The following is a 24,850-nucleotide window of genomic DNA, read 5'->3' as shown; positions in this document are numbered from 1 at the left end:
CAGTTAGAGGACACCTGCAGAAGTCAGTTCTCTCCTAGCACCATGTACATTCCAGACACCGAATCCCGGTCACCAGGTCTGACAGAAGGGCCTTTACCCAGAGTCATCTTGCTAGCTGCTCTCTCCTTCCTATTTTTCCTGACATTTAGCCTCACTAATCAATCATCTCTTAATTTTTAAAAACTTGGACTTTGTGTGGGTAGGTGCATGCCAGCCATGGTATGCAGAGTCAAAGGACAACGCGCAAGAGTTGTATCTGTCCATGTAAGGCTCTCTCCATGTAAGGCTCTCTCCATGTAAGGCTCTCTCCATGTAAGGCTCTCTCCATGTAGGCTTTGGGGATGAAACTGAAGTCCCCAGGCTTGTTAGCAATCACTTCTACCTGCTGAGCTATCCTGCTGAGCTATCCTGCTGAGCTATCCTGCTGAGCTATCCTGCTGAGCTATCCTGCTGGCCCCATGAGATCCTTTGATGTAGCCCAGACAGGCCTTGTGCTCAGAGACCTACTTGTCTCTCCCTCTCTCTGCTGGATTCAAAGTGTGCCCCACCACTCTGGCTCCAGCCACTTTTTAAACTACTACTCATGTATATATGCATTTTCAAAACTATGTAACTAGTATTAAAACACACACTGTCTCACTGAGATCTTATGTACAAGAGTTAGTGAGGAGTCAGTATGAATACAAAAGCAAGAATACAAACTGATGCTTTTGCAGATTTATGATCAATTTCAAACATACTACAGGGAGGGTGGAGTAAGTATAAAAAGAAAACCATACTTTATTTTCCTGTTAACACTAAGCCATATATTCACAAAGTGTTCCAATTACTCAGTCACACCCACAACCCAATCACTACCGTAACTGTCCCCTGAGAAACAGTCAGATGACAGAAACCCACCGTGAGACTCCAACTAGAGAACAGCAACATTGCTACACTAGGTATAATTTATGAACTTAGTATAGGTTAGTCTCTCGGATATTTACCAGGTTTATTTAAAAATTACTAACCCCAATGATTCATGGTGACAGTAATATAAACACCTAATTTCAGTCAATGTTCTATTCACTGCAAACATAACTTCTTAGAAGATAACTGTGGGCTCAGGTACAGTGATGACCGTGACCACTGGCACAGCACAGGCTCTGACAGGCGTCAACTCTACACACACTCTCAGTGTGCTGTCATTTCCCAATTTGTCTGTGTATACTTGTCTTATAATACAATACAAATCATTTCTTCAAATAATTAGAAAAACAAACAAGATGAATGCATTTTTCAATTTCATTCGCAAATAGCTCTTAAATAAAAATGAAGTTTCTTTTGTTAAATTGGTAAAGATGGCTTCAGCTGTCCCAACTGCACAGGTCTCTATTCTGTCTTAGTGCCTTGTTACAGTGTGGCATAGAGACCTCAGCGTTTAATGAGAAACTCCACTAATCATGTCATGTTATGTAAGTCTGCACTTAAATTCTTTTTTTTTTTTTTCTTTTCTTTTCTTTTTTTTTTTTTTTTTTTGGTTTTCTGAGACAGGGTTTCTCTGTGTAGCCCTGGCTGTCCTGGAACTCACTTTGTAGACCAGGCTGGCCTCCAACTCAGAAATCCACCTGCCTCTGCCTCCCAAGTGCTGGGATTAAAGGCGTGCGCCACCACCGCCCGGCTGCACTTAAATTCTTAAGACGATGAAATAAGAAATCAAAGTATGACCACTTATCAACACCACTTAACCTGTGAATTATTGTAAATAGTCTTACATGTGCATATAATTCAAATAATAAGCTTTTAAGGAGGGAAAATAAAATTAATACACTATCTTTTTTCATATCTATTTAATGCTGCCTAGGGTTAGGTGAAAAGATTAATATTACTAAAAGGAAAAGTCAAACTATATTAAGGACTATTTTCTAAGTAGTTACAACAATTTCAAAAATCAAAGGTAGGCAGTACAGTTTTCCTGTACAGTACAGTTTTCCTGTAGTGTAACATCACTGCTAGTATGAGGTATGCTTTGTAAGCAATTAATACAAATATAAATAGGGAAGCGCCATCACTAACTATAGTTCGGTAAATAAATTTCCTGACTAGTGTACTTCCCAGAGGACTAAGGGAAACAAGAGGGGGCAAGTCCATGGAACATCACGTTTGTGCCTTGTCACTGTCACCATGGACTTAATAATCCACTGTCACAAAACAGGCAATGTTTCCAAGTACACTGGCCTGGAGTACACTTTATGTAGGAGAGAGCTTAAGTATCACTAACAGCTCCTCGAGTTCCTCTGAACATACACATAATCGTTATGCAGATCAAATGCTATAGACAGAACTTTTAAACACTTTTATCTCATTTTGGAAAAGTTAACAGTATAGATGGAATACTACTGAGTTTTCTAAAATTAAATTAAATTAAAACTTAGGGATGAAAACAAAGCAAATATGCTGTCTTTAGTACTTGTTAGGTGCTTGTGTGAAACACAAGCTCATTCGTTTATAGATTGGAAGGACTGGGGTCCAATGATTGTTTAGCAGCATTTACCAAACTGTAAAGTCTTTTATTAACAGGCATTATCAACAGATAATACTAAACTGATTTAAAAACCATGAGTGCCACACCAGTGAATATACAGCTCATGAATAACTTAAAATGTATTTCCCATTTAAAAAGGCAACACATAGCATACAAAAACCTATACTAAACAAATAAGCTATAATATGGATACATGATTGATGTGTCTAAAATGATATATATACAGTACATCATTGTTAATTATGTGATCAGTACATTGTTCTACGTGATTCCTTCATGCTTCACTTTCCCCAGAAACTGAGTTCTGAACTTCCTCTTCTAAAATTGGTACAATCAGGTTATCCTTCGACATCAGATTATATTTCATCACAAATTTGGTAAACCGATGACATAAAAATGTTTCATTCTGTAGAAAGAAAGGAAAAAAAGCCATTTACTATCCAAAATCAATAGGCTAGATAGAAGTAATATCAAAACACTTTACTGCTATCTTGACAAGAATGTATTACGATAATTTTTGACATACCGTCCTGGTTAGTTTTCTGTTGACTTGACACAAGCTAGGGTCATCTTGAAAGAGGGTATCTCAATTGAGAAAATGCCCCACAAGATTGGGCTTTAGGCAAAGCCTGTTGGCATATATTCTTGAGTGATGTACAAAGTGCCATCCCTAGGCAGATGTTACTGGGATGTATAAGATAGCAGGTTGAGCCTTTAATCCCAGCACTCAATCAGGGGGATTTCTAAGAACTCGAGGCCAATGTACTACTCAGCTATTAAAAACAATGACTTCATGGAATCCTTAGGCAAACGGATGGAACTAGAAAATATCATCCTGAGTGAGGTAACCCAGTCACAAAAGAACACACATGGTATACACTCACTGATAAGTGGGTATTAGCCCAAAAGCTCGGAATATCCAAGATACAATTCACAGACCACATGAAGCGCAAGAAGAAGGAAGACCAAACAAAGTGTGCAATGCTTTTGTCCTTCTTAGAAGGGGGAACAAAATACTGAGACAAAGTGTGGAGCAGAGACTGAAGAAAAAGCCATCCAAAGACTATCCCACCTGGGGATCCATCCCATATACAGTCATCAAACCCAGACACTATTGTGGATTCCAAGAAGTGCCTGCTGACAGGAGCCTGATATAGCTGTCTCCTGAGAGGCTCTACCAGTGCCTGACAAACACAGAGGTGGATGCTCCCAGTCAACCATTGAAATGAGCAAAGGGTCCCCAATGAAGGAGCTACAGAAAGGACTGAAGGAGCTGAAGGGGTTTGCAACTCCATAGGAAGAACAACAATATCAATCAACCAGACTCCCCCAGAGCTCCCAGGGACTAAACCACCAACCAAAGAGTACACATGAAGGGACCCATGGCTGCAGCCGCACATGTAGCAGAGGATGGCCTTGTTGGGCATCAGTGGGAGGAGAGGCCCTTAGTCCTGTGAAGTCTTGATGCCCCAGTGTAGGGAAATTCCAGAGCAGGGAGATGGGAGTGGGTGGGGAGCACCCTCATAGAAGCGGGGGGGGGGGGGGGGGGGGTAAGGGGGGTAGGGAGTTTCTGGGGGAAACTGGGAAAGGGGATATTTGAAATGTAAATAAAGAAAATATCCAATTTTAAAAAAAGAAAGAAAGAAATTCTGTAACAACTGAAAGAAAAAAAAAAAGATTTTTGAGGCCAACCTGGTCTACATACTGAGTTCCATGTTGGTCAAGGTTATGAGACACCTTATCTCAAAAAACAAAACAAAACAAAAAAACAAAACAACAAAAAGAAATCAGGCTGAGGAAGCCAGGAGAAGCAAGATAAGCAGTAGTAGTCCTCCATGGCTTCTGCTCCATTTTCTGCCTTAAGTTACTGCCCTGACTTTCCCAGTAATGGAGTGTAACCTAAGAGTTGTAAGTGGCAATAAACCCTTTTCTCTCCAAGCTGTTTTTGGTCATGGTCTTTAGCACAGAAATATTAAGCAAGCTGAGACATATACTTACTTCATATTCATCAAATATCTGCCGGTGATGAAAATAGGCATGTGAAAATATTCTATAAATCCTACGGCACACTGATCCTAGTTTTGCTACAGATGATTCTTTTATGCTAACCCTAAAAAAAGAAGAGAAACCAAAAGATTCACAGGTTGGACAAAATGTTAGAAACATACAATGCAATCTTGTCGATTCCCAAGTCTGGTACTGGCTATACCCAAGGCCGAGCAGCATCTGGATCAAGGCTGCAGTGCACAGGCTTTTGTAAGCAGCTCCCATCCATGTATCTAAGCCACCCTAATCAAAGTTACTGCGGCAAAAGATGAGGGGCTGCAGAGAGGGAGGGAGGAAGAGGAAGAAAACAAGGAAAACAGAAGGGGGCCTGTTGGGAAGTTTTGAAAGGGGTGAGTGAGGTAAGAGAGCAACAGAGTGAACAGTATCAAAACGCAGTGTATATGATAAATGCAGGATATACACGCATGTCATAACGATGCCATTATTATGTATAATTAAATATATGCTAATGTTTTGCTACAGGCAAAAATAAGGAAAAACAGCAGTCTCCCTTAAGCAAGTGTGCTCCTTTGTTTTATCAGGGGAAGCAGATTCTACTGCTTGCTGAGAAGTGGCCTAGAGAAGGAGCAGCGTGGAGCAGCAGGGATTCCATTGACTACACTAGTCTATGAGTGGAGGGAGACAGTTCTGATGTTTAACCACACCTTAATTTCAAACTCAATCTGAACAAGTCAACTATATAGTTATAAAAAAAATTATAACCAAAACCCTAACTTTAATTTTCAAACATCAATCTTTTAAATGAAACCCAAAAAAAGCTGAATACCATATTTAAAGATTTTGTTTACCTGCTGGGAAAATATTTATTGCTATTCAGAAGACATGCAGCACCATCCAGTGTGTGTCTTGTATAATCTATGGCAGGACACTAGAAAAGAGAAAATTAAATTCATTAACAAAAGGCCTCTCTTTTCTTAGGTAATATTTTCTAGTTTTCCTTACCACAGTAACCAAACGCTTGACAGAAGCCACATAAAGAAGGAAGGTTTCTTTTTAGAGGTTTTAATCCACCATGGTGGGAAGGCTGTGGAGGGAGGAATCATCAACTCACAGCAGACAGGAAGCAGGTCGACAACAGGAAGGGGTAAGGTGAGAAAATGCCCTTCAGAGACCATCAATCTCCAGCATCCTGCTTCTAAACAAATTCAGCCGTCCCATTTTCTCCATCTCTCAACACTGTTCAAACTTTATATCTATGAGGTATTAAACCATTTATTATGTCAGGGCTCTCATGATTTAATTATCTGTAAATGCCCTCTGATGTACCACATCCTTTATTCATCTCCAAGCCTGGTCTCAATCCAAGCAAGTATACAATTAACCATGTCAGGTATCTTATTCTAAAGACACAAACATACTCGAAGAAACAGTGTCTTCCGACCTCAGAATGATCATGAAGTGCATCCCATCAATAAATAAAGCTGTTGTTGCTGTGAGTTGTATCATCAGGCTTCTAGCAGATACATTAGCTAATTCCTACTTTCACTCCGACGCTAACCCTAAGGAAACAGTGTTGGGGACAGGAAGAACACTGGGTTCCCACTCTAACCCTCAGGAGAACTGGAGAAGCAGGAACTCTGGATGATTCATGACTTGCACAAGGTTGTAGTTGTTCTACAGACGTCTGTCTTGTGCCACAGTATGAACATACATGCATGCATGCAGAATTCTCATATTCATTCATATTAACTCATTCTCTCCCCCCCCCCTCATGTTGCGTTCAGCAGTTTTGGAGGTCTGGGAAGATGATCGGTGGCTAAGTGTAATCATGAGGAGCTGAGATCAAATCCCAAACATATACATAAACGCTGACATGCCCAGAAGCACCTGGAACTTAAGCACAGTCTGGGCGGTGGGGGAGGAGAAAGGGGATCTCTAGGGCTTGCTGGCTGCCAGCCTAGCTCCAGGTTCACTGAAAGACAGGCCTCATGGGAGTATAGGGTTATGGACTTCTCTCATCTCCACGGGTGCATGTACACACATGTACACACAACTGCACATACATCACACCCACAGATATTAAACAAATTCAGCAGTGTTAAGTATAATATCGTACAACTACACCCACTACATTCCACAATATTTCTGTTCATATATGGATATGGAATGTTCCCCAAGGGCTTATCTCCTGAAGATGTGGGTCCCAGCTGGCCAGTCTCTCAGGAGTGGTAGAAACTTTGGGAGATGAGGCCGAGTTGGAGGAAGCAGGCCATGGGCAGTGTCTTTGAGGGCACTGGGCTCCTGACTCTTCACTCTCTTTCTTGGATGCCATGTAAGCAGACTTGCTTCCCTAAATGCTCCCATCTGAGATGTTTGGCCTCACTTCAGGCCCAAAGTAATGGTGCCAATGAGCAGGTACTGGAAGCTCTCAATTCTCACCTCTTTTGGAGTTTTATGAGCTGCACAAAGAAAAATCCATTGTTCAGTTGCTGTCATCTGAGTACAGGTATCTGGATGGCATTCACTCTGTTAAAAATAATTTTATTTTTTTAATATGTAGAATGATAATGGAAAAAATGGTCATTTGGGTTATAATATTTCTATATAAAATATAAAAAGGATAATAGGAAACACTGGAAAAATCTAAGCATACAAAATCATTTTTAAAAATGAGAACTTTGAATTACAGCTTTAACATAAAGAAAATACTACCTGAAGTTTGACAGCAAGTCCATTTAGTTCAAGGCAGAATTGCCTAAAAATGCAAAAAGCACATTTATTATCCAGGCTTTGTGTATTTTCTTCTTTTATTTTTTAAGGTGGTCAAGCTGGTTATCCTTTTATACAATAAAAATCTGTTTAATTTTTCTGGATAGTACTTAGAAATTTCACCAAGACTCTAGAAAAACAAGTACTTTTTGATTGAGAATCTATTGTAATGCAGTTTTCAGAACTGTATACAGTTATGTTACAAAGGTGTTCACATTAACCGTGTATATGTGGTAAGACTTCTGATTATGATCAACTGAAGGATAGGAAGTTGTTGATATGTATGATTAAACATGAAAGATGTTTTAGTTATATAAAAATTATGTAGGTGTTTTCTATGTACAATTACATACATAAAAAAATGTCTAAACCTTTTTTATAGATTAGAACTTTCATACTTAACCAACCAGGTATGATGGTGCACGCCTTTAATCCCAGCACGCAGGAGGCAGAGGCAAGTGGATTTCTTGAGGCTAACCACACAGACAAATCCTGTCTTGAGACAAAAACAAAAACCTACAACAAACACTAAATCATGCCAGGTGAGGTGAGTGGTGACAGGACACAGATGTATCTCTGTGGGTTCAAGGCCACTCTGTTCTATATAATGAGTTCCCAAAACAGCTAGGGTTACATAGAGAGAGATCCTGTCCCTAATCCACTCCAACCCCCTCCAAAAAAAAAAAAAAAAAAAAAAAAAAAAAAAAAAAAAGTCAGGACTAATACACCAGGTGGGCATGGTGGCTCTTGTGAAATTCTTATATTTTTGGCTGTGAGCCTAGCCTTTAACGGCTGAGCCATCTCTCCAGCTCCCTTGTGAAATTCTAACACTTAAAAGGTAGAGAAGGAGGATGCCCTGAGCAAGCTAGTTCAATGGTAGACTATGTCTTAACAAATAAGGTAGCAATAAATCAAAGAAGAATCTCAATATCAACTTCAGGTCTCCACATAAACATGCACACGCAAACTCATATACACATAAACACACAGGCAGGCATGCACACATGAACGCACACGCAAACTCATATACACATAAACACGCAGGCAGGCATGCACACATGAACGCACACGCAAACTCATATACACATAAACATGCAGGCAGGCATGCACACATGAATGCACACGCATGGTTCCTTGTACACATATCCATGAGGGAATACACACACACAAACCACCACCACCATCACCACACAAAATATCCAGAGAAGGAGCAGCAACTACAGAGTCTGGGCTGAGACCACGACTAGTAAGAGCACTAGTGAACCTAGTGTGTATGCACAAGGTCCTAGGTTCACTTCCCAGCACATCAAAATATAAATAACAGAAGTTTCAAAAGCTATCCTACATACAATATACAAAATTTAAGTCCTTCATTTCACTACTGTTTACATGCATAGATGAAAACATATCAGAATGTATGTAATACATACATCTTGAATGTATAAATGTAACTTCCTGACTTTTGTTAGAATTTCCAGGATATTCATTTTTTCTAAAACTAAAAACTGTAAAGCTTATACAATGCCTAAAATCCATTTACTACTCTTAAAAATTGTTTTGAGATAGTCTCAGCCCTTAAACTAGATATGCAGCTGAGGATGACTTCAGCTCCTGCCTTCACTTCCCAAGTTCTAAGATCAATGTGCCAGGCAGGCCCGGTTCTCAATAGTTTTCAATATACTAAAAATAAAGGAAATTATAATGAATGTCAGACAATTTTAGGTAGACATTTGATGTAAGACAATCCTCTGTAATAAAAATAAATGTATTTTATAGTTGTCACACTATTGAATGTGTTCACTCTAAAAACCCTACCTATGGTATGTACTCCACTCTATCAAGGTAGAGTCACTAGTGTTTCTTCATCAAACAAAAACACTTTGGTTCCCCAAAAATGCAATATTAAAGCCTTATATTTAGAAGATAAAACAGGTTACCAAAAAGAAAAAAGACTTATATGAAACTTATTAATTAAAATCACTATTTATTTAAGCATACTTTTATGTATCACTTTGTTTATCTGATATAGATTCCCACTATGTAGTACCTGCTGGCAGGTTGGCCTTAAACTCACAGAAATCTGGCTTTGTCATCATGCCCAGCCTACGTAAATATATTTTAATGGAAGAAAACAAAAAGCAAAGGATACATTTTTATTTTTTTAGGATTTTACTTACTTTCCTGGGTAATTCTATGCTTAAGACTATAAAAATAACACTGTGACAGGAAGATAGATCATACTAAAATGACACCTTTTTTTTTTTTTCCCCGAGACAGGGTTTCTCTGTATAGCCCTGGCTGTCCTGGAACTCACTTTGTAGACCAGGCTGGCCTCGAACTCAGAAATCCACCTGCGTCTGCCTCCCAAGTGCTGGGATTAAAGGCGTGCGCCACCACCGCCTGGCAATGACACTATTTTTGATCACCTATCACTGACCACTACTTCATATCAGCAAACTATGTTTTACGTGGTTCTGAGTTATTGTTGACTAAGAGGTAACAAAGATTGGCAATGATAAGCATAGGCTTATACAGTCCAACTAGCTCATTTGGCAGCGCTGCAAATATAACCTGGCAAAAGCACAAAACTGACAGCTTTAAGTCAATCTACTACAGAGCTAACACAATGAAAAGACAATCCAGAGCTAAAATCCACACATCCTACCATGATTACGAGCCTTTCAAATGGGGCACCTTTTCCTAATCACAGAGGTTCAATATGGGCTATTAGGAGATTTGGATCCTTATAACTCTGTTGGAATTAATAATAATCATTCATACGCTTGTAATTCTAATTCTAGCACTCAGGAGGCTGAAGTAGGAGATCCATGCCAGCTGTGACACCACTTGTCTTCAATCCTAGCACTTGTAGGAGGTGGAGACAAGTTGATCAAGTAGACAGATCAAGGCCTGGGCTACTACATGAGAACTTGTCTCAAAATACACAAAAAGACACAAAAAACCCCTGTTCTGCTTTATACAAAGTTTACTTGAGTCATAATTTTCATTAGAGGGTACTTATTATTAGTGTATTATTACTAGAACTGTTAGTACAATCCTGGGATTTCCTAAAGACCTACCTTAAATGTTCATACTTCCATACACCTTCATCTTGGCCTTCAGGTGGTTCAAGAATTTTGTCAATATTGGAGCAGTCTGCCCTTATGTTCTGTTGAATATACTATAAAGAAAGAAGTTCTTATGGTTAATTAAATTATACTGGATGTTAAATTTCATGCTAAGTATGTTTAATATTTTTTGGTTTTTGAGACTGTGTAGATCTGGAGGTTCTGGAATTTGCTATGTGAAAGGAACCATGGAGTTGGCTTTGCTTAGCTGCCTTGACAGGCATATGTCATAGGTTTTTCAGGTTAGGTCCTGGGGCACAATGTGCCTTGCAGTTCCTGAAAGACCAATGCACTCCCTCAGGTAGTAAAGTGTTCAGTTACTCTGTGTTTCTCTGTATGTTCCCTTAGAAGTTATAGCAGCATAGAAGCTTGACAGGACAATTGGTCTTTAGACATTAATCATTTTTACCCAGTAAAGTTTGCAAACATCATTGTATCCCGACAACTACAAATGTAAAGATCCTGGCAATTGCCACCATATTCTCTTTCTAATAAAGGTATAAAAAGTCTGACTACGCCCAATAAAATTGCCACAGCTTAAGTCTTGCTGTGGACTCTCTAACCAGCCTCATTCCTCATGGCCATATTAGGTGACCAAGGCTGGCATTCAATTCAGAGATCAGTCTGCCTCTGCCTCCCAAGGGCTGGGATAGAAGGCGTGCACTACCAAGGCTAGATTGAACATCAACTCTTCGCCTTCTTAGTAATGAAATTACAGGCATGTGCTAATACACTAGATTTGAGTTCCAATGTAAACCCCTTGCATTGTGAGGACTTGTGAGGGAATGGGTTCTCACTATGCTGCCCAGCCTGGCCTAGCACTTAAGTCATCACTGCACCTCAGCCTCCCATGAGATGCTAATATGAGCACATGATGCCTAGAATTTTTTTCAGATTTTTTTTCAGCTCATCCTAATGATCTTAAGTTTTAATGCTCTTAAGTATATGCAACTAATCTGAACCATCTCAAATTCCACACAATAATTCTTTCCAAATCTCCCCCTCCTTCAACATATACTCATGTTTAAAATTCATGTTTAAATCTAAAACTCTTTTTTTTTTTTTTTTTGGTTTTTCAAGACAGGGTTTCTCTGTATAGCCCTGGCTGTCCTGGAACTCACTTTGTAGACGAGGCTGGCCTCGAACTCAGAAATCCGCCTGCCCTCTGCCTCCCAAGTGCTGGGATTAAAGACGTGCGCCACCACGCCCAGCCTAAAACTTATTTTTAAAATTACCTTTTACTTTTTGATATTATAATAAAATTACATTATTTCCCCCGTTCCTTTTCTCCTTCCAAATCCTCCCATACCCCCCTTGCTCTCTTTCAATTTCATGGCTGCTTTTTTCATTGTTACATACATTTATGTATACTCATATATGTTCTTAAATACATACATACAACCTGTTCAGTATGTTCATAGCTCATTTTTATTGTACTCTACATTATTACACTTTTCAGTCCTGTGGTTTAACAAATAAATGTGGCAAGCCTGCAATGTATTGATATCCTTTCTCAAACATTATGTACACACTTTACATCTCAGCCCTGCATCCAGCTTTCATAGTCTCATATTTCAAACATTTTTATTACTATTATTTAATTATCTGTATGCTAACCTGTGGTTAATGATCTTTTGGTGTTACTATTTTAAGTAATGAATTATTATGGTCATATAAGATAGCAAATAAAATTCACAAATACTATATGTTCTGAATATTTAACTGATCAGCCATTTTCTTATTTCTTTCTCCTCAGGCCCCTATAACAATATTGGAAATGGGCCAATTAATATTGGTCTCTGACTATTCAAGAAAAAGAGAAGTCATTGTCCATCTTTGTAAAGACAACTATACAAAGAATCAACAAAACCCAGAGCTGGTTCTTTGATAAGTCCTTAGCCAAACTAACTAGAGGGCACAGAGACAATATCCAAATTAACAAAATCAGAAATGAAAAGGAAGACATAACAACAGAAACTGAGGAAATTCAAAAAAATCATCAGATCCTACTACAAAAGCCTATAATCAACAAAAATGGAAAATCTGAATGAAATGGATGAATTTCTAAACAGATACCAGGTACCAAAGTTAAATCAGGATCAGATAAACCATCTGTACTGGCTAGTTTTGTGTCAACTTGACACAGCTGGAGATATCACAGAGAAAGGAGCTTCAGTTGAGGAAATGCCTCCATGAGATCCAGCTAATAGGCATTTTCTCAATTAGTGATCAAGAGGGAGGTCGCCTTGTGGGTGGTGCCATCTCTGGGCTGGTAGTCTTGGTTCTATAATAGAGCAGGCTGAGCAAGCCAGAGGAGGCAAGCCAGTAAAGAACATCCCTCCACAGCCTCTGCATCAGCTCCTGCTTCCTGACCTGCTTGAGTTCCAGTCCAGACTTCCTTGGTGATGAACAGCAGTATGGAAGTGTAAGCCGAATAAACCCTTTCCTCCCCAACTTGATTCTTGGTCATGATGTTTGTGCAGGAATAGAAACCCTGACTAAGACACCATCTAAGCAGTCCCATATCCCCTAAGGAAATAGAAGCAGGCATTGAAAGTCTCCCAACTAAAAAAGCCCAGGTCCAGATGGTTTAGTGCAGAGTTCTATCAGACTTTCAAAGAAGACCTAATACCAATACTTCTCAAACTATTCCACAAAAACAAAAATAGAAGGAGCACTACCAAATTCGTTCTATGAAGCCACAGTTACGCTGATACCTAACCACACAAAGACCCAACAAAGAAAGAGAACTTCAGCCCAATTTCCCTTATGAACATCAATGCAAAAATACTCAATAAAATTCTCACCAACTGAATCCAAGAACACATCAAAACGATCATTCATCATGACCAAATAGGCTTCATCCCAGAGATGCAGGAATGGTTCAATATATGGAAATCCATAAATGTAATTCACTATATAAACAAACTCAAGAAAAAAAAAGCCACATGATCATTTTATTAGATGCTGAAAGAACATTTGACAAAATCCAACACCCATTGATGATAAATCATGGAAAGATCAGGAATTCAAGGCCCATACCTAAACATAGTAAAAAGCAATATACAGCAAAGCAGTAGCCAACATCAAACTAAATGGAGAGAAACTTGTAGCAATCCCACTAAAATCAGGGACTAGACAAGGCTGCCCACTAAACCCCCTACGTATTCAATATTGTACTCAAAGTCCTAACCAGAGCAATTAGACAACAAAAGGAGATCAAAGGAATACAAACTGGGGAGGAAGAATTCAAAATATCGTTTTGCAGATTATATGATAGTATACATAAGTGACCCCAAAAATACTACCAGAGAACTCCTACAGCTAATAAAAAACTTCAGCAAAGTGGCTAGATATAAAGTTAACTCTAACAAATTGGTGGCCTTCCTCTACTTAAAGGATAAATGGATTGAGAAAGGAATTAGGAAAATAATACCCTTAACAATAGTCACAAATAATATTAAATATCTTGGTGTGACTTTAACCAAGCAAAGATATATTCTTAATTAGTTATTGATAGGTGATGGCCTAGCGCATTGTGGGTGATGCCTGCACTGGGCAGGTGGTTCTGGGTTCTATAAGAAAGAAAGCAAGCTGAGCAAGCCATGAGGAGTGAGACATCAGCTCCTGCCTCCAGGTTCCTGCCCTGATTAAGTTCCTGTCCTGAGTTCCTTCAATGATGTACAACAGATGTGGAAGCAGAAGCACTCTAGAAGCAGAGAAAGGAAGATCTCTGCGAATTTGAGGTCAGCTAATGCTACACAGTGAGATCATGCCCATTAAAAAGCAACAGGCAAAACATCATTCTTTTTGTTATATTTAAACCCTGACGTTTTAATCATAATGACCTAATACTATTTTCTAAGGCAGTTTTTAGAAATAATTTGGGGCCATGTGATACAAGTATTATATATAACTGCACACAAAATTATTTTATGGTTTCCAATTTCAGAGAAGATGGAATGAACATATCAATCTTTACCTGTGAATGAAAGCATAACCTGGACTGACTGCACCTGGCTCTGCTATCTAATGTAGTGAGAATTTTGGTTTCTTTAAAAACCCAGTTACAGTATATGAACACGCTTTTATTTAGACCCCCGTGTGGTTAAGAGGCTGCTTCTCAGTAGGTGATTACAATTTGCCCTGTGCACTAGGAGGGGCATGATCTTTGCCAGCTGCAGATAGTTAAATTCTAGGGATCCTGGGGAGGGTATAAATGCCAGAGCCCTGAGAGGAGTCAGAGGTGTTCAGAAGAATAAGACAAAGGAGGAGGTGGCTGCTGTTGTGGTTTAACCAAAAGAAGTTGGAGAGATCCTGACAATGAAGGCTGGACTGACCCCAAGAAACTCAACACCCCTAATCAGCAAAACCTATAGAGGTGTTTGCCCCATTTCCCCTCTCACCTTCCTCTCCTACCTAGTGTTAGGGGGTTAGAAGGCATTAGGGTGGGATAAGGGGTGGAAGAGAAGTAGAGGTCTAAGAATATATATTAAAATAGAAAAAAAACATAGCACCAAAAATCTGAGGTCTCAGAAACATAAAGAGCAGAAGGGACAGATGTCAATGAACTGGCCGTGTTTGCTTATTAACCCCTTCCCCAAACTGACAAAGACTGAACTCAAAAGTGACTACTAGGATGCTGAAATAGGTCTGTAACAGTGGTTCCAACCTACAACAGGGTCACAGACAAGTGTCTGTTGTACGGCACTTTCCAGTTTTGGCTCAGGAGTGAAAGAAGCACATCTTAGATGTGAGGCCGAGTTCTCTTCGGGTTTAAGTAGAAACAGTATCCCTAAGAACCTGAGGGTAAGTAAGAGCTCGTGATTGCCATCTAACTCCTTCTTTGAGGCCCAAAGCATTAGGGTCATCCAATCTCAAACGGAAACCTCCATCCAGAACCCCTGGGTTTGGGTATTGCACACCTTTGATCCCAGCACTCAGGAGGCAGAGGCAGGTGGATCTCTGTGAGTTTGAGGACAGCATGGTTTACAGAGCAAGTTCCAGGACAGTCAGGGCTACACAGAGAAACCCTGTCTCAAGAAAAAAATAAAATAAAATAAAACGAGACGTCCAGAACTGTGCCTTGAGACAGGTTATTTGTCTAAACTCTATAGTATTTCATTGTAGCAATGCTGACTAATAGAAAGACTAAAGGAAAAAAGACCAACAGAAATCAACTAGCCACTTCTTTCTCATCAAAAAACATGGAAGAGAGACAGAAAGATGGCTCAGGCACATGACAACTTGAGTTTGATCCCTGAGATCAACAAGTTGGAAGGAAAGAACCAATCATCTTCAAGCTATCCTCTGTCCTCTTTATGTGTACCCACATATCTCCCCCTAATAAGTGCAATTTTTAAGAATGAAAGAAGTACTAAGAGAACTGCCAACCAGAATTCTCTATGTTCCAAAATAAATGAAGATAAAGATATTTTCAAATTAAAGAAAACTAAAGGCAGAGACCACAGTGGTTGCTAGTATTGCAAGGTTCTGGACTCACACTAGCACCAAAAAGAAAACAAGCAAGCAAAAGAAAAGAGAATTCCTAGACAACAAACCATGCTAAAACAAAAACTGCTAAAAAGTTCAAGGAAAGAAAAATAAAAGGAAATTTAAAACATTAGAAGTAACAGAAATTACAAGGCAGGGCAGGGTGGTGCAAATCTTTAATCCCAGAACTTGGGAGGCACAGACAGAAGCTCTATGAGTCTGAGGCCAGCCTAGTTTCCACAGCGAGGCCAGACCATCAAGAGCTACACAGCGAGACCATGTCTCAGTAAGAGAAAATAACAGTAACTCTCAAGGTGGGTATGATGCCTCATGCCCCTAACTCCAGCTCTTGGGAGGTCAAAATCAGACTGTCATGACTTCAAGCTAGAGAGTGAAACTGTCTCCTCAAGCCAAAATAAAGAAACATTGTGTCAGTGAGAGGGCTCATCAAGAAAAGGTGCTCACTTTACAAGTGGAATACCCTGAGGTCAATCTCTGAAACCAACATAAAGGTAGAAAGAGGAGAACTATGTCTTCTGACCTCCATACAAGCACCATGTCCAACATGTACCTTCATACACAGGAAAACATATACAGACAGTAAATAATGAAGTTTGTCAAAAAAAAAAAAAAAGAAAGAAAGAAAGAAAAGAAACATTAGGCTACAAATACATAGTTCAATGGTAGAGAAATTGCCTAGTACTTAAGAAGTGCTTAAATTCACTCTTTAGTCCTACCAAAGAAAATATCACTGTCTGACTGGGTTTCAATGAATGTCTACAAATATATAAGGGAATAAGAAGTAAAATCAGTGAGGAAAGGGGCCCATGTAAGGGTAATAATAACTAATAATAAAACACTTGATTCTACATAGGTAGACTAAGACTTCAGTAATCTATGCTATCACCAAACAAAACTAACAAACAAACACACACACACACACACACACACACACACACACACACACACACACAGAGGCATACTCAAAATTACAATTAAAACAATGCTAAAGCGGGGCATGGTGGCGCACGTCTTTAATCCCAGCACTCGGGAGGCAGAGGCAGACGGATTTCTGAGTTCAAGGCCAGCCTGGTCTACAAAGTGAGTTCCAGGACAGCCAGGGCTACACAGAGAAACCCTGTCTCGAAAAACCAAAAACAATGCTAAAAGGGTCAAATAACCTGTCAAAAGGGGGGAAAGTGACTTGCAAGAAGAAAAAGACAAAGGGAACAAACAGGGCTAGGAGTATTAGCTTGTTGATAAACTACCTGCCTAGCATGAAGCCGGCCCAAGATCAAAACCTAGCACCACATAAACCAGATAAAGTGTTGCATACCTCTAATGCCAACACTAGGAAAGTGGAGGACTGGGAGGATTGGGAAATTGGTCGTCCTTGGCTATTACTTCAAGTTTGAGGCTAGCTGGCAAATAGGAGGGCTCATCTCAAAATAAGGACTCCCCACCCCCCACTACCATCCTACTGGAGAGCAGGCTCAGTAGTTAAGGGCACTTGCTGCTCTTGCAGAGGACTGGGTTCAGCTCCCAGTACCCACATGGTGGCTGACCAGAGCCTGTAACTCCTTTTCTGGGGCTCCGTGTCTTCTTTTGACCTCCACAGTCTCCTACACCATGTACCTGGTGCACAGTCATACACACAGGCACTGAAACACTATACACAAAATAAATTACAAATTTTAAAAATCAGAGAACTGAAAACAAGCAATAAAAGTTAACCTAAGTTTAAACATATCTGAAAATAACTGTATTAATTTTAAATAATATAGTATGGAAATTAATAGACAAAGACTAATAAAATGAAAAAATAAAGCCCACAGTTCTCTGTTGGTTATAGGAAATTTACTTCAAATCTGATGCTATAAGAAGGTGAGCTGTAACTCTGGAAATAGCTCAGTGGTCAAGTACGTGCTTAGCATGTGTGAGGCCCTGGGTTTCATTCCCAGCACAATGAACTCCTCACTCTCCTAAAAAAATAACAAAAACCTTACTTAACCTATACCTAATCTAATCGATTTCATACCAGTTTCTCTGGGGTTTGCTGTTGTTTTGGCTTTTGTTATGAGTTTTGTGGCTTTACAGACATCTTTTTTCTCTTTTCAATATTACCTTCTTTCTCCTCCAGTCCTAGGGACTCAAACTTAGCTCCTCAAGCACACTAGACAAGTGCTCTACCACGAGCAATACATCCTGCCCCTGGATAGCCTATTTTCTGCCATTCCTTTTTTTTTTCTTATTAACTAAGAACTTTATATGTTTTGATTTCATTTACCAACTCTTCCCCTTCCATCAGTAACACTTAAGTTAGCAGTAGGATGCTCATGAACTGCTCCCCACTCTAAGATAGAATATGACTGGCTTCATCTTGTGGCCAGCAACCACAATTAACCCCTTAATTTGAACTTTAACAATTAGCCATGAATATTTTTTTTTCATCAAACTCCTGCCTGATTCTATTCAATTTGAAAGAACCACCATATAGAAAGTGATTCTCAACAAAAATGTCTAAACATCTCCCAAGGTTCTACTGAAACAAAATATGCTATGGAAGCCCTCCTTGGGAGCCAATGTACAGGAAGGAGTCAGGAGATAGTAGTGATGAACTAAAGGAAAACATCTCTGCTTTCACATAGAGGGTATAATATGAACTACAATTATAAAAAGATACAGATCTCAAAAATGCTATCAAAGGTACAGCATTTATTTCTATTTAGTTATCCTAATTTGTCATTCAATTACTTTTAATTCCTTATATATTCAAATTTCATAACATACTTAATAAAATGAGCTTTGAATACATTGTTAAATGGCCATTCCATTAACCCAATGGAATCTGGTTTGTGCCCCCTCATACACAACATGGGAATATTCAACTACGCCAAAGAAATAAAATGTTTGTTGTGAGAGTTATAAAAGAAAATTTTATTACCTGCTGAACAGCAAGTGTACTGTCCATTTCATCAAATGATTCATCAGGCCAATTATAGAAATCCTATAAAAGTAAACTCATGGTTAAAGGACATACAAAGTAATATGAAAGATACAGTAATGCTGCTATAAACATCAAATCTTAATAAAGAACCAAACCTCACACCAGAGTAGAAGAAATGCCTTTACAATGTGATTAAAAAATCTTCTTAAATGGACATCAATGAACTATATACATTGTAATTTTTTGTAACCACAATCCCTCAAATACATTTCTCATTAATCTTTCATGGACTGTTTAACTGGAAAGAAAAGTTCATCACTTTTCGTTTACAATTGTTAGATAATACTCATAAAAGTTGCGCTGAAGAAAAATAAAAAAATCTCCAAACACACACACACACACACACACACAAATCAGAGTTTTAAAGAGCTAGCTAGCAATACTGGTGAGCAATTTATAACTTTGTAATACTATTTTAAACAAATAGTATAAATTACTATTCCAGTTACAAATAGAATTTTAAATTTCTAAATAGAAATATGACCCCATCAAAAAATATTTATGTCGGGGCTGAGATGGCTCAGTGGTTAAAATCAATGGCTGCTCTTCCAGTAGAACTAGGTTCTATTCCCAGCACCCACATGGCAGCTCATCACTGTCTGTAACTACAGACCCAGGGGACCCAGTGCCCTCTTTTGGCCTCTGTGAGCACTACATGTACATGGTGCAGACACACATGCAGGTACTACTCAAACACAACTGTAATTAAAATCTGTAAATGTTTTTATTCAGAGCTGCTTAAGATGGACTGGCAGGCATGTGAAAAGCCCTGGGTTTAATCCCCAGCATGAAGGATGTTATTCAAATGAATTTCCCTTTCTCTTTCAAGACAGGGTTTCTCTGTATAGCCCTAGCTGGCCTGGAACTCTGTCTCCTAAGTGCTGCTGCAGGTATGCACTACCACTGCCCAGCTCCATTTTTTTAAAAAAGGGGATATTTTTGTGGCACACCTTGCACTGGTTTTGAATACCTATTTGATTTTTCAGCAAGACTTATATATCTCATACCTTCCTTTTTTGTGTGTTTGTTTTTCAGGACTGGACACAGACCTGGGTCTTATATATGTTAGGGAAAAGATCTACTGTTGAGCTCTATTTCCAACCTGTTTTATACTTTTCATTTTCATTAAATTTTACAAACTGGCCTTGAACTTGCAATCTTCCTACCTCAGACTCCTACATAGCTGGGATTACAGGCCTGTGTCCAGGCATGCATGGCTCCTATGTATCTTTAAAAAGCAGCACAAATCCTGGCATAGACCTGGTCTTCAACAAATGTCTCTAAGCTAAAATGAGCTCAGGAAAGGGGAAGATTATTAAACCAATGACCTATAAACCTTTACCAACCAACAAAAGTTAATTGAGGTTGGGGAAAAAAAACTTCTAAGAATGCAGTGTATAACACCTCATTGATTAAAGTTTAAGAAAATGAAAAGTAGCCGGGTAGCTCATGTCTATAATCCCAGAAGAGAGTAGGAGAATCACTGTTCAAACTCAAGGCCAGCCTGAGCTTCAAAGTGAATTCCAGGCTAGGCAGGGCTACAGTGTGAAACCCTGTTTCAATTCCCTTCCCACCAGGAGGAGGAGGAGGAGGAGGAGGAGGAGGAAGAGGAGGAGGAGGAGGAGGAGGAGGAGGAGGAGGAGGAGGAAGAGGAGGAAGAGGAGGAGGAAGAGGAGGAGGAGGAGGGGAAGGAAGAGGAGGAGGAGGAGGAGGAGGAGGAGGAGGAGGAGGAAGAGGAGGAAGAGGAGGAGGAAGAGGAGGAGGAGGGGAAGGAAGAGGAGGAGGAGGAGGAGGAAGAGGAGGAGGAGGAGGAAGAGGAGGAAGAGGAGGAGGAGGAGGAAGAGGAGGGGGAGGAGGAGGAAGAGGAGGAGGGAGAGGAGGAAGAGGAGGAGGAAGAGGAGGAGGAAGAGGAGGAGGAGGAGGAGGAGGAGGAGGAGGAGGAGGAGGAGGAGGAGGAGGAGGAAGAGGAGGAGGAGGAGGAGGAGGAGGAGGAGGAGGAGGAGGAACAACAACGGAAGATTAGCTCAGTGGTTAAGCTGCGCTTTCAGAGGACCCAGGTAAGATTCCTATCACCCACAATGTAGCTCACAATTGGCTGTAATTCCAATTCCTGGGCATCTGATGCCCTCTTCTAGCCTGCTCAGGCCTATGCAGGCATGTGGTTCACAGGCAAAACACTCATACATAGAAAATACTTAGTTTTTTAAAAATTAAGGATGGGCTGTGTCGTGGTGGTGGTGGTACATGCCTTTAATTCCAGTACTCAGGAGGTAGAGGCAGGTGATCCAGGAAAGCCAAGGCTACAGAAATCCTGTCTCAAAAAACCAAACAAACAAACAAAAAGATTAAGAAAGGAAAGAAGCATATTCCTGGATATAATGCATATATTAAGCCATGTGTGGCAGTGCAATCCTCTAATCCCCATACAAGAGGCTGAGACAAAAAGCCTCATGTTAGAAACCAGCTTGATCTACAAATCAAGTACCAGGCCAACCAGAGCTAGAAAGCAAGACCCAGTCTCAAAAGCAACAACAACAACAACATAAATAATCCCAGCGCTTGGGAGGTGGAGGAGAATCCCTTCATTTGGAATCTAAGGTAGGATTATCAAGAGGTCAAGGCTTACAGAAACTATACAGTGGGTACGAGGACAATCAGGCTTATATGTAAGACCCTACCTCAAAACAAAGTCAATAGTGTTGGCCCACAAAGGAAGGAGGAAGAGGAATTCAAGGTTATCCTTGGCTATACAATATGCTTCAGGTCAGCCTGTACTACATGAGACCCTTTATAAATAAGCAAATGAGCAAATATGCATAGTGTAGAAGATATATACACACAGGTATAGATAGATATGTAAGGAAGCTGTGGCAAGGGAGCCAAGCATCCAAGGCCAATCCAGACACCACAGAAAGTTTTACACCAGCCCAAGATAAAAAGCAAAGTGTCTCAAAGAAAAAAAGAAAAAGGAAAAGTCAACACGTTATTAAATGTTTTGCCACATAACTATGACATTCCTTAGACACTTAGGAAAAAAGTAAAATCCAGCCTAATGCTCTCACTCACCCGGTGGTGATGACACATGCCTATAATCACAGTCCCAGGGAGGCAGAAGCAGGTGGCTCTGTGAGGTCCAGGCCACATTTATAAACAAAGAGACAAATACATGTGCTCATTTAATTCAGTCAATAGATGCTAAAAGCCACCCAACTAGTGTCTATGTTCTGGTCTCACTTTTAAATGTTCTACAGCACATGCCTGACTCTGGCACTCAGGAAATGGAGGTAGGATGAGAAGTCACTCTCAGGCCCTTCCCTCTCCGTTCCAGACTAGCCAGCCTGGGATACATGAGACAATCCCTCCCCACCCCACAGCAGGAGCTATGCCACATACTACTCATGTGTAACATAGTAACACAATATACAGCGTTTTGGAACAGGCCTATTTTAGTGAAAAAAAGTTATGTGATAAACAGAAAAGGTTGGTTAAAAAGCAGTTTTTTCTTTTAATTCTCTTCTATTACATTTTATTTAACCTTGTCATAAAGTGGGAAAATGAAAAAGTCTGCACATGACTTACTCATAACAACACAGCAAAGGGACATATTGCAGTGTTTAGTCTGAACAATTTTTCAAAGTTAAAAATTTTTCATCTAAGGATATAGCTGAGCCATGAGTACATGCTTAAAATAAATTGTGCACTCTTAATTTACCACAGGAAAAGTCCTGGATGTAATCCCAAGAATTGTTTTTAAAGGAAGCCATCACTTAAAAATTAGAAAAAATGTTGCCTATGCACAATAATAGTTATCTGAAAACAAGAACCCTTAGAAAGAAGAGTTGTTAAATAGTAGAAAGTATACATAGTATACAAATTTCCAACCCAATCAAGGCAAACTGACAGCTCATGACTCAATGGTTTTTGACTCAAAAGCAATTCTCTAGGGCTAGAGATGTAGCTCAATTGATAGGTGTCATTCCCCAACACTGTATAAGCCCTGAATGGTGGTATGTATTGTAAGTCTAGCCCCCAGAGTTTCGGCAAACAGAGTCCAAGGTCACCTTCAACTATATAGTATAATTCGAGGGTAGCCTGACTTTGAGAACCTTCAAAATCCATAATAAATAGCAAGTCTCTAAATTGGATGTGTGTGTATGGGGGAGGCAGGTGGATCTCGGAGTTCGAGGCCAACCTAGTCTACAGAGCTACTTCCAGGAAAGTCAAGGCTACACAGGGAAACCCTTGAGAGAGAGAGAGAGAGAGAGAGAGAGAAGAGAGAGAAGAGAGAAAGAAGAAAGACAAAAGAAAGAAAAGAAAAACAGTAACTCTCTAAAACTCAGTAGCATTAAGTATTTTGATTTCCACTTGACCCTAAAAATTACATTTTAACAGAAAAAGTTTACTCAGTACACGGTAAGAGGCAGCAGGCTGGGCAGCAACAAGAACACAGCCTGCTAAAATTACATTTTAAACATATCTCTTTTGATTTTAGAACTTCTACTCAACGACTCAACCCATTTCCAAAGGCTGATTAATCCTATCAAGTTTGAATGTCAACGTGGGTGGTTTTTTTTTTTGGGGGGGGGGTCTTTTCCGTTCTTTTCTGTTCTTTTTTACTGTGAAGCATCCCTGGTTTGCAAGTCCTAAGAAGCACCAATTTACTCCCCATAGTGCCCTACTATTATTTTGATGTATATAATCAGTTCATTCCGACTATTGTCCACGCGCATTAGCATGAATATACGCAAGGAATGACATGTAACAAGTCACAACCTGGTGCCGAAAACTTGCTGGACCAGAGAACAGCTGCAGGGAAGCCGAAGGGAGTGGTGGCAAAGACAAACAACAGGAGGATAACGCAAACTAGTGCCACCTGCATCCGGCTAGACCAACTGGATGGAGCCGACCGGCAGGTACGTCACCGGCCAAGCTTGCTCCCGGTGAGGTGGGCAGTGTTTACAGCCCTCGACGCCGGCGGTCCCGACGCGGGGACAGCCCCCTGGTCCCCAGCTGGCCCACCCCACACCCGGGCGCCGTCAGCTGCCACTCACAGCAGGCAGCGCAGCAGCAGCCGCTGGTGACAAGCGTCAGCCCCGGGCCTCGGCGAACACAGCGGGGTCCTGCGTCTAGCAGGCCTCCAGGGCGGCCGGCGCCGGCTCGGCTGCCTCCGGGGCCGCGGCTCCGGAAGCGCAGGCCAGCCACCGCGGCCACGGCCCCCACCCGCTCGCCCTGGCCTCTCCTAGACGGAGTCCCGCCAGCAGGAGAGCCCCGGCTCGGCCCCGCCAACTCTGTGACAGGAAAGCCGTAGGGACGATACCTGCGCCTTGGTGCCTGGCCTGTTCCGCCTCAGCACTGCCGTCCCCTCCGCCATGACCATAGTGCCAGAGTCTGGGCGGCTGGCGTCGGTACCCGGATGTGGGGGCCGGCAGCTTGCGCGGGGGGCGGGGCACGGCGGGGCTCAGCGCTGCGGCGGCGGGGAGGGGCGGCAGCCTGCGGAACAGCCGCCGCCCGCGCGGAGCACCATGGGAAGAGTGCCGAGCCCGCGGCTCCGGCGGAGGGAGGAGCACAGAATGAACAGCCGGCGGAGCTCCGCCGAGGCCGAAAAGGAAGATGCGACCGGAAGCTGGGGTAGAGAGCCGCTTCCAAGGTCTGTGGTGCAGGTGACCCAAGCCTGCGTCACTTGTGGGTGTTTGTCCTTCAGCTGTCTATAGACTGGAAGGGCAGTTTGCACAATAGTGACCATCTCAGAAAAGCGAAATGAGAACATAATTCTCCACCCCAGATAATCTGGTAAATTTTTATAGAATCTTCATGGATTAACCCAATCTAGAATCAGATTGGCTGGGTCGGTTAAAGGGAAGACAGGAGGTACTGATAAATCTTGCTTCTAGGGTCCTCTTACTGAAAAGCCAAGGACTCTTT

At 40.8% G+C, this 24,850-nt stretch overlaps 1 protein-coding gene across 2 annotated transcripts; it reads right to left on the bottom strand.

Annotated features, from left to right (window-relative positions):
- Nucleotides 1-705: 705 nt before the first annotated feature.
- On the bottom strand, nt 706-24,360 carry Mob4 (MOB family member 4, phocein). 2 transcript variants are annotated; one of them, NM_025283.3, is made up of 8 exons: nt 24,246-24,360; nt 18,866-18,928; nt 10,381-10,481; nt 7,244-7,286; nt 6,971-7,057; nt 5,380-5,459; nt 4,523-4,634; nt 706-2,930 (listed from the first exon to the last, which is right to left on the bottom strand). In NM_025283.3, exons 1-8 carry the CDS (start codon nt 24,303-24,305, stop codon nt 2,799-2,801), a joined length of 678 nt encoding a protein of 225 aa, NP_079559.2. In that variant the 5' UTR covers nt 24,306-24,360; the 3' UTR covers nt 706-2,798. The 2 variants fall into 2 exon arrangements, with proteins under 2 accessions (NP_079559.2, NP_001297514.1); NM_001310585.1 differs by lacking the exon at nt 18,866-18,928.
- Between the last annotated feature and the right edge of the window lie 490 nt (nt 24,361-24,850).

This window comes from Mus musculus, chromosome 1 (assembly GCF_000001635.26).
Source record: "Mus musculus strain C57BL/6J chromosome 1, GRCm38.p6 C57BL/6J".
Taxonomy (NCBI): domain Eukaryota; kingdom Metazoa; phylum Chordata; class Mammalia; order Rodentia; family Muridae; genus Mus; species Mus musculus.
Note: the sequence above shows the minus strand (reverse complement) of the source record. Positions and strands in the feature narration are given on the sequence as shown.

Excerpts from the sequence above, each read along its gene's own strand:
- Mob4 (NM_025283.3), bottom strand. The coding sequence starts at position 24,305 with ATGGTCATGGCGGAGGGGACGGCAGTGCTGAGGCGGAACAGGCCAGGC. Across the intron at positions 10,482-18,865 it reads GTACACTTGCTGTTCAGCAG|TATATTCAACAGAACATAAG; the intron begins GTAATAAAATTT and ends CTTTCTTTATAG. Across the intron at positions 7,058-7,243 it reads GACTTGCTGTCAAACTTCAG|AGTGAATGCCATCCAGATAC; the intron begins GTAGTATTTTCT and ends TATTTTTAACAG.